This window comes from Beta vulgaris, chromosome 5 (assembly GCF_026745355.1).
Source record: "Beta vulgaris subsp. vulgaris cultivar EL10 chromosome 5, EL10.2, whole genome shotgun sequence".
NCBI lineage: Eukaryota > Viridiplantae > Streptophyta > Magnoliopsida > Caryophyllales > Amaranthaceae > Beta > Beta vulgaris.
The window spans coordinates 4,067,641-4,083,923 of record NC_079206.1 but is presented as its reverse complement, the minus strand read 5'-3'; the positions used below and the strand labels follow the sequence as shown (position 1 = coordinate 4,083,923).

The following is a 16,283-nucleotide window of genomic DNA, read 5'->3' as shown; positions in this document are numbered from 1 at the left end:
ATATGAATTGATTGTAACGATGTAATTAGTATAACTATTCAATTGCAAGCAAACCCATTTGATGATTCTTGTTTAAGGTTCAGGGAAAAACAAAAAGGTTTTCGTGTTCAAGTAAATATCAAAGTATTTGTCACTTGCTTTCTATATATGTGATCATTTCTTCCTAGTAATGCCTACTACCATCGGTACCATGGAGATGGTTGCCTTGTTGGTAAAAAAACCAAAAATAGTATGCGCAAATTACTTATGAGTTTCGACGATATAAACTTGAGATTGTTTACAATAATTAACACACTTAAAAATACTTCATCTGTTTCAATTTAGTTGTGAGACTTTCTATTTAAGACCTTTTTTTTCCTTTGATGACCAAATACTTGTAACGATAACGTCTGGTTGACCGAAAATTGAGATTATTCTACAATAGGAAATGCACTTATGCTATAGAACTCATTTATAATTGATTACTGATAATACATTTTATTTAAACCATGATTGAACCTTATGTTTCGACGTAAATGAATTTGATCAACCTTAATTAGGACCATTTACGCTAAAAATTAGTATTTTTAAGATAAAGAGAACACTCCCCAGATCTTACTATAATGAATAATCTTAGATTTAATTGGTAGTGGTCTAGTGGGTGTGCACTACCCACTAGTTCCCCCCAAAATTTGTCCCAATTTGTAACCTTTGCTAAACAATCAACAGTTTTAGATCACTCAAAGAGATTTTAGAGGATGCTTTCAATATTATCCAACTTCATTGGTAGAGAGGACTGCAACTACTATCAACACATCATCAGAAATTACAGCAACCAACTCCGATAGAAAATTTCCTGATTCCAACCAACTTCCATAACGTTTATGTTTTTTTCTTAATGACATCTAGAAATTACCTCAAATCCATGACATGAATGAATATACGCCTTGTCCCTCATTCGCGATACTTCTCGGTTTACTAATATACATAAGGCTAAAGAGATAGAAGGGAAGTCTTCAGATATTATTTTCCATCAAACTTACCCTTCAGAGAGCAATTTCCCATCTTTTTTACTTTTATAAGATTAAATGTACAGATAGACAGTTAAATTCAGCATCAAGGGTCAGCTTTGCCGGCCACCTCATCATCACCATCGCTAGAGGCATAACCATCCTCGCTCAGCTCTTCTTCACTAGATTGTTCATCCTCCTGTACTGCACCAATATCCTCGGGCTTGGCATATTTCTCGCAATATTCTGGAACATGAGCCAGTAATAAGTTGTGTGATCATATGAAATGAGTAAAGCAGCAGTTAGAAAATAGCGCAGTAACTTGGGAAAATATCAACTATGAAGTTGTAGCACCAGAGTGATAAAGATTTCTTAAACAAGAACAATGTTGGATTAGTAAGCTTTTTGCAGGTTGACACCAATATATCAGAATCAAACATAGGTTCCAACGAGACTCCTTGATCCCTCATAAGAGACTGACAAGATAATATTCAGATGTGATATGTTTTTCTGAAAATCTAGGATGAGAATCAATGGATACAGCATAAGTGTACCAATAAGCATTTGACAGAGTTGTACAAGTATCCCTTCAACAAGCTCGACAAACATACTGTAGTAAATGTAAACAATGAACACAACACCTAATCAGCCATGTACAAGAAAGGCAAGATGCGATGTGACATTTACCCACAGCTTACATTTACCATGTCAAAAAAAAGGGAATTCGTGTTACTTCAGTAAACTAGAAGCCATACTCATAAACATGCAAATGCAGATCGTAATACTGGCAGATGAAGTAAATGGGCAAGGGAAGAGTAACTGAGAAATAAAGAATACGTGCGGCCTACTTTCCATTATCTCCAATGATGGAGTAGACATATCTACTTTCCAAAATGATAAATAAAAATACTTCCCATAATCTTCCATGGGATAGACACGTCTCTCTTCCATAATACAAATATAACTACATTCCATAATCTCTCATGGGATAGACATGTCTCTCTTTGGGGCTGAATCCAAAGCTTTCAGCATCTGCATAACAATGTAAAGAAGAAGAATAACCTCTTCTACACCTGCAACCCTCACTACCAACCCCGATGTCCCAGCACCTCAACCCAATAGAAAGATATTTTGAAAAACATGATCTAACTCACTAAGAAAAAACACGATCTAAGACGTTCTTGGAAGAAGAAATCAGGAACACATTGTTAGGGTTCAAGGTTCACCTAATGTGCAATCTAACGAGAAAACAATGTAGAATAAAATAGACAGGAATCAATAACGAATGGCACTAGCGAAGTTAACATGGAAAGCCAATAATCGGGACAAAACCTCCAGATACACACTAGGACTTTGAAAATATATAAGATGATGATACAAGTCTTTAAAGAACTCTAAATCCAAGTCTTAACCACGTTTAATCCTATTAAACACTCCAATTCTCTCTAAGAGTTCTCACAACTCTCTGAAATCATAATTATTGTCAAAATGGCTAAACAAACACTCAGGTTATAACAAGTAGGTCGGTTTCAGCGTTGCTCGCAGAGATGGACCCATAAGGGCGGGTGACACAACACTTCTTTGCTGCTCTCCTGTTTCTCCAAATCCACAAGCTAAACCTGAAAAGTCCTATATACCAACCAACTCCACACCACTGAGCACATATCTCCCAATTGCTACAGAAAATAAGAGATCTGGGAGGAAGATCCGAAAGACATACTACAATTGCCAAGGACCATTATGTAATAATTCTACTTACAATTGCCAAGGACCTTATGTAATACTTACAAACTTGAGATCAGACAAACAGAACAAACGATAACTTACAATCTTTTCCGCAAAGTGGAAGATCCATGCAAAGTACTACAGTTGCCAAGGACCCTTATGTAGACATAACCACCAGACCACCTTGTGACTAAGGTAGCAGAGTGACAAGTTCTTCAAAACTTCTTATTTCCCTGCACCACTGCCACAATCTCATGCAGAGGCAATGTATCTTCTCCATGAGTTCAATTTTACATTTTAGTATTTATTGAGGCCTTATTGACCTCTTTGAACCACTCCTCTTAATTGCCCAATTAGGTGATCACTTAATCAGGCCATCAACTTATTCAATTGATCCAACAAATCACTTTCTAGTTCAAAGAAATCATCCTTCAAAAGCAGCTTGTTATTTGTTCCTTAAAAGATTTCGACATTAAATTGTCTTCCATCTTCTTCCATATAGTTTCACATATATCTCATCAATATGCCAACACAGTGGATATTGCGTATATCTCATCAAGGAAATTATGGTAGTTATTGCACGAGATAGATATTACTGTGTCACCATTGAAAAAGAGATTTCACGAACTTTTCGAGATATCCTAAATTAGTAATAAGGAGTTCATATGCATTAAAGGAACTAATAGTACCTAGAATACAAGAAATTGACATATATTCCTTTTAAATACCAACATAATCCAAAGGAACTGCAAAACTCGTCCACATAATACAAAACCCCGACACAAGGACACCTTGATACCATGGCCTCACCCTATGAGGATTCCATTTCACGACACACCCCAAATATGGGTGCGTCAATACAACCACCAGGCTTCGGCTTTTGTAGCCTTGTCACAACAATAATAATTCTCCGTATCCAATATATACAATTTATCCATGCACTTACATTACATGATGTTTGAACCTGCATATATTTTTACCCATCTCTACCCCCTAATCTATTCCACGACCTTACCCTATAAGGATTCCACTCCAAGACACACGCCAAATATGGGTGCGGTAATACAACCACCAAACTTACGCCTTTGTGGCCATGTCACAACAATAATGATTCTTCAAATCCAAGACATACATAAAATTTATACATGCACTTAATTCAGGAATGTTTGAACCTGGTAAAACACTGTTGCCCATCTCTACCCCCCCACCCCCATTCTATCCCAAGAGTCTCTCTTCCATTCTTATTCTTTCACAGATAAAAATCAAGTCAAGGGAGAAAAAAGCACATTGGGTTCAGAAAGTCTACTCTGCTTTGCAGTTGGCACAGATGAAAGTTATATACTACCCTCAACTCTCCATACCTCATTGCTAAAATAGAATGCTTAAATTGAATCAACTCCCTAGTTCTTCCATCTATGCCCAACCCAAATAGTGGATATGGATAAAATTTTGTCAGAATTAATAGCCTAACCTTCCTTACCTTTTACAATTCTATAAAAAGTGTACTTTACTGAATACCCTTCATATCAATTTCTCATACACTATTATCACAATTGCATCCTCACTTTCTTTCCAAACCCATCCTAGTATTTGCTAACCGCAAAGGCGTTGTTTGTTATGGTTAGTTGTAAGAGATACAAATATTTATGAAGTCAAATTCATATGTTCAACAGTTTGTAAGTCAACTTCCTTAGTACAAAGCAACGTTACACGATACAGGATCCGATACGATTTATGGTAAGGGAACGAAGACGTGAACACAATCAGAAGCAACAACGAAGCATAAGGAGCTGGCTAACATTCTGGTGGACTCGCATCACTCATGGCTACCCCAAAACCTCTATGGCCTATGCTCTTGAGCTCCATAGTTGTTTAGCAATGTTCAATTGCATAACTAGGGTTTTTAATCCAAACCCTAGATCTCAAATCACACTTGATTTTCAGCACAAAAAGCTAATTGGAAGTGCCTTAAGGGACGGAGCAAGAGGAGTTCCGGGTCGCCAAGATTAAAGGACTGTTGTGACCATCGACAATCTGATCCTGTTTGCCTCCCGTTTCAGGGTGCACAACTGGTTCGTGCTTCAAGGGTCCGACCTCTGATCCGGAGCACCGATACCAAGCTAATTGTGCTCTCCCACGAATAATACATAGCTTCACTTTCATAAAACACCATACTTTTTCTTGTTTTTAGATAGAAACTACAAGAAAACTAAAACTTCTTAGAGAGTGTATCAAACAAGGCTAAGGTATATTCACTCCAGCATGCTACATTTAGAGAAATATCCAATTCCAATGGCAATGAAGGAAAGTTAAGGAATGTAAAGCTAGCCAAATCTCTTTCAAGTTGTATTTGAAGCAACCATCTCACATCTCCTCAAAGTACCCATATAACACACAAAAGTCAAGTTTACCTTGTCTTTAACATGGTAATATAGACTTCCTGGCTCCTGCACAAAAATGAGCATGCAGTTCCCAGTATATTCGATTAAAATACAAACCAAAAATGAACAGAAGTTCATCCTCAGTCAACCATGAAAAAGACCCAAAACCATCAAGAATTGCTGCTCAAGAATAAGCGTGAGGAAGGAGAGAGGAGATAGAGAGATATGTCATGAGGAGAAGCCCGAGAAAATTATCCATTATCATCTGATACAAAGAAATTAAGCCTCCTTAAAAGGAGTGAGAGAGACTCAATAAAAACATGTAGTTGTTGAAGATTTTGCTAGATTTTTGTCCAGGCAACATCACTGGTGGCCTAAAAAATATTGACATGAAAACATCATGGTAGCTACTAATACCAAACTGACAATAAGAAAAAGAGAATGGTTGGCAGAAGATTTTTTTGTCCAGGTGACATGGATGGATAAAAGAAATGACAAAAAGCATCACAGCAGCTAATATTTAATGCCAGACTGGCAGGAAAAAGGATATGAAAATAGTGAATAGAAGGTTATACTACTGTTTTGTCCACTTCCCATGAATACTAACCCTGAAGAAGATGACGAGAACGAATCATGGTAGCTTCACCATATATTACGAAGTGGTGATATTGACAGGGTGAAGGAAGAGCAGAAAAGGACTGGTTCAGAGAACAGCAGGAATGTACATGCATATGCCATTCCTCAGCTTCCAAACCAACAATATTAACACACTTTCTGGTCATGTTAATAACCTAAAGGAATCAATCATTATCTTACAATAGACGCATCATCGGCAAATGTACATCACCTATTGACTTTACACAAAAAGACCTGACCATCGCAAATTCGCAAGGGAAACTGGAAGTGAGCGCTAAATTATGTTAAAGTGTGCCTGATATGCTATATAACTTAAAAAAAAAGGAAATTTACCCTCACAATTCCTTCCACGTCAAAATGGCAACCCTTTGTCAAAACCATAAGCATGTAAAGCCACTACTGTATACCTAATCTACATTTTAAAGATCACATCATGTTAACGACTCTCAAAATTGCTAAATCTCTACACTGCAGATATCTATTATTTTTAATAAGGTTGAGCTCCCAGCTAAATAAAATAAGAGAGAAAATATGACAGTGCAAATCCCTGCATTTTGCATCTCTAACCTAAATTTGCTGATTCATAAGGCATAACCTCACAATAATATAATCAGGACAAGTGGACAACCACAGAGCAGCAGCCTTGTTGCCTGAGAACGAAATTATTCACCTTAGTGGACTGCTTTAAAGCTTGAAGTCAGAAGAACACCACTATAAGTTGTGCACAACACATATAAACCACAGCTTTAGTATCATGCTCATGGAACCAGCCACATAATGCTTCTTGCTCGCTGGTAAAAGTATTTCTGGCCCAAATGGAAACACATGGTCAATATTCCATATAATTTCCACGATCTATCTGAAGACTGTAATATTATCCAATTTAAGACATTTCACCAGAGAATTTCTACCAAGGTGCTCTGCCTAGCTGGAGCTATCGCCATTGTGCTTATTCCCATCATTTAGCAAGTAGATAATTTTAAGCCGGGATGGTTATTTCACGAACCAATATCATAGCTCTTTCATGCTTGCAAAGAAAAGAAGTCCTCAGGTGCACAACATCAAACATCAACAAAAACTAACCTTCAACACTCCTCAGGAAAGACAACAACCAGGACCAGATCTTGCCATCCTGAACAGCCCAGACCCCACCCTTACCATCTTGCACGTCCAGAATACAACAATGAAATACCATAACCTTTCTTTGTCACAATACCCTTCCTCCACCTCTCACCACAAAATAGCAAGGACACAAACTATCTTCAAAAAAAAAACTTTTGCTCCAACAAGAAGATAGATGAACAACCAATAGGTGGTATACCAGCAATTGCTAAACTCTGCAATCAAAAGCAAAGCAGATAGTTGGAAAGACATTACATATAACACCCCATCTCGTCTATTGATCAGATCTAACTAATCAGATCTAATAACAAAAGCACTAACTGCTAAATTTCTGCCATGTAGTCCAGTATGTTGACTCGTTCAAAACTTTGTACAAAAGCATTCATGAGAAGTGTTTTGGGGCAAAATTCGTGGTATATGAAACGTGGTGGTTAGAAAAAAGAGTGATGCAACATATAAAAGTGAAAAGATGCAGCAATGGAGACACAAACTAACTTCCCAAAGGAAGTGTTTTTTGCATCGGCACAAAAATGTGGATATTTTTTTAATATAAGAAAGAAAATATGGATACAATGTTATGATCAAGAACAGGAAAAATATGAAGAATAAGATACAGAGCTCGTCAGAAGTAATGCTCGAAAGTGTGCGGACATTTTCTCAGAGGATATAGATTTGAAAATTGCAAACCACCCTACAGCAGAGGAAAACTTAACTAACAGTGTGCTTAGAAAAGCTGCACTTACCCTTTCAAAAGAAAAAAAAAAAGCTGCACCTATAAACATTCAAGAGATCTTATCATCGAATTAAAATCCCAGTGAATGAGCACTATATCAAAAGACACCGAGTTTTAGAACTCTGTATTACATCAATCAATGATGATGTCCTAAATTGTTGTCATCTTAAGAAAAAAAATGAGAAAAGAGGTATTGATCAGAAAACATAATAATGTATCTAACAACTTTCTTCTTCCCTAACCTTTTTGCCTTTTTGGTCCTTAGAGTTTTCAATTCAAGCAATATGCATATCACGTTTAGAAGCGACACTGAAAAGGCCCTAAATTAGTTAACCTCCTTCTTCGTAGAAGTGATAGTTGAATTAGAAGGATTGCAAGTATCTCCCTAGTCAGTGTTGAGTTGTTGACAACTCAAACCCATTTTTCAGAGCAGACATGGTTGATGAGAGCTGGGGAAACAAAAGCTATCAAAATTGTGCTGGAGAAAAATGGTGAAATTCAAAAGGTGACAACTCACTCATTTACATATAAAGGTGAAGACAGGCAACTTCTGGAGATAAAAGATCAGGTCAACTGGATATGAGAAACATTCATATAACCTAAGAGATATTGGGGTGATGGAATGACATGGTCCAAGCCATAGTAATAGCAAAAAGGTTGTGTAAAACCCTAGTTGATGGCAACAAATAAAAGGAAACATTAATGCTAGATTATGAGTGAATCCTTAAAAGGCGTTGTATTTAATCACTGAATACACATAAGAAAATACGGCATATGAGAACTATTAGCAGATATTGAACACAAAAGGAGGAGAGAGCCTGGAAACGAGCTTATTACTTTCACTCACTGGGTCTGAATAGAGGAGAGTTAGGGAAGCAGAAAAAAACTTGGATCAATCAAAGTACAAAAGAATGGAGAACAAGAGGTCCTTCTAAGACAAAGAACCATGCAAAGGTGGCAAGGTTGAATCTAGTAACCTTCCAAGATTAGGGATAGGTACGTTTGTTTGGCTGGACTTGCTTTGGTCACAAAATTATAGATTTTGAGGTCATCCGTAATATCATAGAGCAAAAGGTGAATTGTAGAAAGTAAATTGGAAAACAGGAGGGGAATAGTATAGAAAAGGAACTACACATGTTCTACTGACCTTCATGAATGACCAGAGACCAGGGGAAGTCCTATGGAAATGCTTAGAGACAAAGAAGGTGCCTATAGCATATATAATCAGACATGTATAAAGGTGTTGAGATTGGATGAAATACGTTCAACGCGAATATTAGTTACATCAAACAACATCTTCAAGTCCTTTCCTATTCGCGAAAGTTACGGATGAGCTTACTAGGACAACTCAGAGAAGTGCCATAGTGAAGGTTATTCAAGATGTCTGGATGATACAAAGAAGGTGTCACACGGCAAGTTAGAACTTCGGACGGATATTTTGGAGTGGAAAGGAAAAGTACACTAGGAGATGTAACGCCTGGAAGTAGGACTAGAATGAATGATCACAAAGAAGGATTGTTTTAATTCTCAAAAGCTCACTCGATGAAGAGAAGGAAGAAGATATTGTATATTGTATCGAATCGAAGTAATGAAACGGAGAGGCTACTCTATTGAAGGTCTTGACTAGAAGCTAAGAATATAAAATTACAAAAAAATGAAGAAACAAGGTAAAAAGTGAGTGTGACATGACTCACATCTATAACAGGTTTGAAGGGATAGAACTTAGATAATTTGGACATTGGACACGTTAATGTGACATTCAGGTTCGCGAGTAAGAAAATCTAATATCATTCTAAGGGATTAGAAGAAAAAACAAGTAAACCAAGCAAGTATTAGGAATGATCAGACAAAATATGGCCCATCTCAGACTCTAAGGATCACATGAGCCTTGGTAGGAATATGCAGCCTACTAAGCCCCACGTTGCTGACTCAATTTAGGCGGTTTTTCTTTTAGTTTAGGTTTTTCAGAATTGCACCACCCTTAGCTCTCTATGGAACTTTTTGTATTTGCTCTTATGGGGATCGTATTAGGTGCATTTGCACCATTGTCCTAAGTCCTAACCAGCAACATCATTATTTAAATTCATACTCTACTACTTTTCTTTTAACATTTTGTTGTTATTAGTATTAAATATATCAAATCAATTTTTCAAAATTTATACTTTAGAAGATGTTTTTTGCAAGGGTCTATCGGAACAGAGTTTCTACTAGTTTGCACTAACTAGGGATAAGACAGCATACATAATTGGACCTCCCCTGCCCTTAAATATTAATTGTCATGAGCATTTTAGAAAATTAACACAGACAGGAATGTAGACTAGCAATTCAAAACAAAAAGTGTCAAATGTCTCTTATCGTCAACATGAGCACAATAACATGAACCCTCAAGAAAGCCTCTCAAGCTTATTACCTTTTACCCTCTGCTCATATGTAGCTTTATCACGCATCAACAAAGCTGCAGCTTCCCCATTCAAGGGATCTGATGGGTTCGGATACAATAGAAGTTGAGGCAGAAACGCTTCAAAAACATTTACTAAGTCTGCGAAACAAGTTCATTACACATTACATTAGCAATCGTCCAACAATAACAGCAAAGTACTCGAGCTCTTTTGGGCATTGAATACCAAACTAAACTAAGAAGCATACCAAACATAGGGCTCCAAGTCTGATTAATAACATCTAAACAAACTGAACCAGACCTGAAAATTAGATACAAGAGCAGAAATTCAGTGCTATCGAAACATTATCGATTAAATGGTAGAATCATTCAATAAAAATTAACAACAACTTCTATAGCACCCATTTTCACTACAAATAACATCTGCACACTTACATTTCATCAACATTAGGATGATATATCTTGTTGATAAACCCGATCGACGGAGACTTGTAAGGGTAGGCATCTGGAAGCTCTACCCTTATCTTCCAAACACCTCCCTGGTAAGGACCTACCAAAAACCAACAATGTGGAGAAAAATTATCTTTTCTCTACCAAAATCTTACTTTCCCGAGAATATAATTCTAGCAGATTGTGAAACACAGCAAACTCAATTAAAAGCAATATCATCATACATATAAAAGAGCTGAAATTAATTAAAATAAGATCTTAAAATCACATAATTACATAAAGTTCACTCTAACATTCAAATATTACAAGTACAGATTAAAAGAACTACTACTACAAGTTACTAGCAGCTTTTTGTTTTTCAACTAAATCACACCAAGATTCTTCAAAACTCAAAACCCAATCAAAAAGATAACAACCCAGAAAAATTAAAAACAATCTTAACAACTTCAACTAATATAATCTAAATTGAAAACATATATATACATATAATCATTTCAATAAGCAAAAATTAAAGGAGTAAAGATGATATACTGTCACTGGGTCCATGAAATTCCACATAAAATTCTTGCATGCCATCATTGATCATCTCCACCTTATAATCACTCATCATCCTAGTTCACAAAAATCAAACACAATCCCAACTTTTTTAATATACTAAGAAAAAATTAGAAAAATTCATAAAAAATAAATTTAAAAAATTAAAATTCTGGGTATGTACAGTTTCATCAAGTCCATCTCACGGCGCTTGCTAGGAGAAGACATTTTTTATCTTTTGATATTTTTAGGACAGGGTTTTTTGTCTGAGGAGAAGAACAAAATTTTAAGAAGAGAGAGAAAAAGTGTGATTTCTGAGTTTCGGTCACATAAAGCAAAGAACGCAATGTTAGTTCGGGAATTCATACATAAAGAAAGAAATGAGGATATATTTATATACATTGCCTAATTTTTTGGTTATTTTCCCACATTTTAATTGTTTCTTGAGATGATTAACTTATACTTAAGACAGAAAAAAACAGATTTACTTGTGTTTAAGGCAACTTCTTGGAGTCTAGGCTCAAGCTCAACCACGACGGTGCAAAAGGTGAGGGTTCTATATTTGCCATTCTATAAAAAGATGAAGTTTATTTTTACTAACTAGATTTTGATGTAGGTTTAGCTTGATATAAGATATTTATATTACGCAAATTATTAGAATATATGGTCTAATTTTAATATATTAGATTAATTTAAGTTTATATTCTCATAATAAGTTCATTCTATATGTCGCACCAATCTAGCCGCTTTTATTGTGTTCTTCTTCCATTTTTCAATTTGAATTTCGAAATATAACAGACAATTTGAGAAAATAACTTGGCTTTATTGAATGGATTTAAACTAGTCACTAAATGGATTGAAGTATGTGACTAGATTTTTAGTTTAATCAATAAATATACTTCGAAATATTGCATATTTTATATTTATATATCATCTCTTTTGATGACTCTCGGTCAACAAAAAAAAGTTGCACATATCTCACTAGCCAGAAGACCCGTCAGAAAATTCCTCTTTCCTAAAACATTCTTTCTCCACAATGAACCATTGATAGCCACACTTCACCAAGCAAAGTTTATCTTCAGCCAATCATCTTCTTTAGTATCGACTATCATCTTTTATGGTTTCCTCAACTAAATTTCTCTTTTCGACAATCAAAAACTTTCAAATCGACCTCCAGTGTAAATATTATGGAATGCTTTTTTGATGTGTGATACATTAGAAGAATTTCGAACAATACATCAGCTAACTCATTGCCTAGATTTGGATTCAACTTTCATATTCACAAAGCTAAGCAAATTCATTATGCTTCGTGAAAACAACGAGATTGAAATAGGTAATAACATTCTTTGTTATAAGCTTTTTAATTTTTTTTATTATTATAAAAGGTTCCGTGATTAATAGTCAATATTATGTTTCTTTATAGATTTATTAGCAAGTGTGATAAGTTTAGGAAGGGTGGAATTAGACACTGTGCGAAATATCAAATAGACAACGTATTATCCTAATAGATGAAAGGTAAAAATATAACTTTTTTTATAAAAAAAATGTTCTTAGTGTTGCTCTAAAAAATTTAATGCATGATTATACAACCTTTGTTAGTTCTAAACTACTTCTTTTCCTTATCGTATTAGTTATGTTGCAGTTAAGTTTTACCTTTTGAATAACTTCATTCCTGGATTCGTACAAAAAAAATAGTTGGGATATTGTAACACTAAACATCACAATTCTAGCAAGAGGTTTGCATATTAAGAATGATTATGGTAAACTCTCGACATAATGTACTATTTTCAATTCATATATGATCTATGTATAGTTAATTGTTATAATTGAAATATATATATGACTACTGTGTAGGGATGTTTTTTCAATCACAAAGTAATTCTACAATCATGGTCAATCCTAGGATTAAGCGCCTAAACAACTTACGAAAATGGTGAGATTAATTATAATAAATGAAAAATATTATTATTGAAAATTGTTGTTCATATCTATAGAAATAACTAATTGTGTTCTTATCAATCTAATAGGTTCATTAATGATCATTATGTGCAACGGAAGGTTCAAAGGATACAAAAGAGTTCCCTTCCGTTAAGTAGATTGTTGCCATTTTTGGAGAATCAAAGAGTAAGATAATTTTATGTTTCTTTTAATTAGTTTTTTCATTATAATTATGTATGGGATGTTATTTTTCATTATGCTTGAAACCTATGTAGGAAAGCAACTGTAGAATTATTGTTTGCACAAACTAACCGTGCTTTTCACTGATGATGGCCATATAGAAGATGTGCTTGAAAGACCAAACATTGAGAACACAAAGTTTTTGTCCTAGATGGAGTGCAACAGAAGACATGCTGAAGCTAGGGAATTAAGCTATGTTGAATTCCCTAGAAAAAATTTGTGGCAAGACGCAGAAAGGAATGGACTCCACGGAAAAAAGGTTTTGCAATAGGGAGGATTTATCATTTGACATTGGGAGCTGGTGAGAAATTCTACTTGAGTACTTTGTTGAATTTTGTGAAAGGCGCAACTTGCTACGAAGACATACGCGTCGTTCATGGTGTAGTATATCGCACCTTTAAAGAAGCGTGTTATGCTAGGGGTTTGTTAGATTATGACAATATCACTATACGATATCTATGTAACCTTTTCTATATGCTATTATCATTATCATCATGTACCTTATGAAAACCTGAAAATATTTGGCGAAAAACTTGGATCTTCTTTCAGGTGATATTCTACACAGACAACGCACTATTCAACAAGACAAATGTAATTGATCATTTTCAGCATCCTGCATTTATTATGAAACATTTTAATTCTTTCACACCATTTAAACCTGTTCAACTTGAAAACATTTTTTGGTATGTACGATTGCACCTCAATGATGAACAATTGCAAAAGTATGCATAAGCTGAGATTGAAGCTAAGCTACAAAGCGATGATAGAACCCTTCGTAGATTTAGCGAGATGTCGTATCTCGATGATTTGATCGTGTTAGAAGGTCAAAATAAACTCATAATGGATGAGCATCTTATGACAAACAAAAGCAAAATGAAGAGTTCCAACAATTGTCCCAAGGACTAACTAGTGAGCAAAATGGAATTTTTCTAGAACTTATGACTAATGTATCGCGAGGAAGAGGAGGTGTTTTCTTTGTATATGGATATGGATCGGAGAAACGGGTGAGGCTTACCTTTGGAGAATATTGTGTGTTGCGTTAAGGCATAATGGACATATTGCTTTATCAGTCGCTTCAAGTGGAATTGCCTCTTTATTGCTTTCCCGAGGAAGAACTGCTCATTCAAAATTCGTACTTCGAATAAATGTAAATGTTGATGAAAACTCAAAGTGTATAGGGATGAAGTCAGAATCAGACTTAGCAGCGCTGCTAATCAAGACAAAACTTATTAATTATCTGGGATGAAGCACCCATGATGCATAAATACTGCTTCAAAGCTCTAGATAGGAGTTTGAAGGACATTATGCAATATGTGGATCCTAGAAACCTATATGTGCCTTTTGGTGGTAAGGTGATGGTCTTGGCTGGTGATGTCAGACAAATATTACATGTTGTTCCAGGAGGAAGCAGACAAGACATTGTCTTCTCCGTGATCAACAATTCATACTTGTGGGATTTTTGTCATGTGCGCAGGCTAGCAAAAAACATGCGTCTAAGGCCAGGGTCTAACAACACGGAAATGAATGAAATTCGAAAATTCTCATAATGGATACTGAATATTGGGGATGGCAATGTAGGAGAGCCTAATGACTGGGAGGCAAGTGTGCAAATACTTGATGATATTTTAATAGATGGAAAAGATGACCCCGTTGCGGCTATGATCGAGAGCACATATCTTAACCTAGAAGATCATTTATGGGAACCTACTTATTTCCAAGAGCGGGTCATACTTGCACCGACTCATGACATCGTTGAAACTGTCAATGATCATGTGTTGTCCCAATTGCCAGGTGAAGAAAGAACTTATCTCAGTTCAGATGCAATTTCAAATGAGGAGGCAAACTTTGGAGTACATGAGATGTATTCTATCAAATTCTTGAGTACAATCAAATGCTCTGGATTACCAAATCATAGTTTGAGATTGAAGGTTGGGGCACCGATTATGTTGCTCAGGAATATCGATCAGAGTTTTGGGTTGTGTAATGGTACGCATTTAGTTGTTAAGGACCTTCGCAGTTGCATCAAGTCGTGGTGATATCTGGAAATAACATAGACGACCAAGGTGTTTATTCCACGAATGACACTGACCTCATTTGACAGAACAAAATTTTCGATCAAATTTCAGAGGAGACAATTTCCCGTGATTGTCTGTTTTGCAATGACAATTAATAAAGGTCAAGGACAATCTCTATCACATGTTGCTTTATATCTTCCTAAGCTTGTTTTTAGCCATGGACAATTTTATGTGGCTATATCAAGAGTTACCAATAAAAGAGGATTAAAGATTCTAATATGTGATAAAGATCGAGGAAACTCAAATATTACGAACAATGTTGTGTACAAGGAAGTGTTTCAAAATATTTATTTATTACTAATTTAGTTTATGAATTTGTTCATTTGAATTATTTTTATAATATTGTTTGATTTATTGTATGATTTAATGTCCATCTTAATGATTTTATTTCAACTTAGATAATTATTGTTTTTTTGGTACTTCATTAATCGATGATACATTCTTATTGATTCCGATCATATATCATATATCATATATCATATATCATATATCATATATCATATACTATTTGGTGAATACTCATAGCAACTTTACGAATTAGTTAGGGGCTAAGACTAATGCTAATATGGTTTGGTGTATGCATTGTAAGGTTCCGCGTAGACGAAATCACACTCATCTTCTAAGATACTCTATGTGCTAAAAAAATTTATTTGCCCCACTACTCCTCAATACATGGAACAATTTCATAATGGCCTAAAAATAAGCTTTATTGATATTATTTTTGTCCCCCTATTATGATGGTCTACAATAGATGTCAAATTTGTCACACTCGATGTTGTTGACATTATTTCACCTTAACAAGTTTGTTGAAAGATGGCCAACCATTTTAGCTAGAGCTGGCAAAATATTACCCAACCCGCCAACCCGACCCGAACCCAACTCATTTGGGTCAAAATTTTGAACCCGTTTAATTGAATGGGTCGACCTGACCCAACCCGTTTAATTAAATGGGTTGGGTCAGGTTGAGAATTCCAACCTGATTTTGACCCACCTAACCCATTTATGAAAAAACAAGCTAAAAACCCTTAAAAGAATTTGGAGTACTCTACTGCTCTTACTTAA

The 16,283-nt window shown here is 35.4% G+C and overlaps 2 protein-coding genes across 3 annotated transcripts; one reads left to right on the top strand and one right to left on the bottom strand.

The window, feature by feature from the left end:
* Positions 1-805: 805 nt before the first annotated feature.
* On the bottom strand, positions 806-11,355 carry LOC104892274 (ubiquitin-conjugating enzyme E2 5). Of its 2 annotated transcripts, none has more exons than XM_048645163.2 (6): positions 11,153-11,355; positions 10,966-11,075; positions 10,420-10,534; positions 10,233-10,285; positions 9,997-10,125; positions 806-1,235 (listed from the first exon to the last, which is right to left on the bottom strand). In XM_048645163.2, the coding sequence occupies exons 2-6, from the start codon at positions 11,042-11,044 to the stop codon at positions 1,096-1,098; spliced, it is 516 nt and encodes a 171-aa protein (XP_048501120.1). In that variant the 5' UTR covers positions 11,045-11,075; positions 11,153-11,355; the 3' UTR covers positions 806-1,095. The 2 variants fall into 2 exon arrangements, with proteins under 2 accessions (XP_048501120.1, XP_010676458.1); XM_010678156.4 differs by having other exon boundaries at positions 10,966-11,045.
* Positions 11,356-14,399: 3,044 nt separating this feature from the next.
* LOC104892677 (uncharacterized) lies at positions 14,400-15,182 on the top strand. The gene is made up of 2 exons (XM_010678667.1): positions 14,400-14,637; positions 14,725-15,182. The coding sequence occupies exons 1-2, from the start codon at positions 14,400-14,402 to the stop codon at positions 15,180-15,182; spliced, it is 696 nt and encodes a 231-aa protein (XP_010676969.1).
* Positions 15,183-16,283: the final 1,101 nt, after the last annotated feature.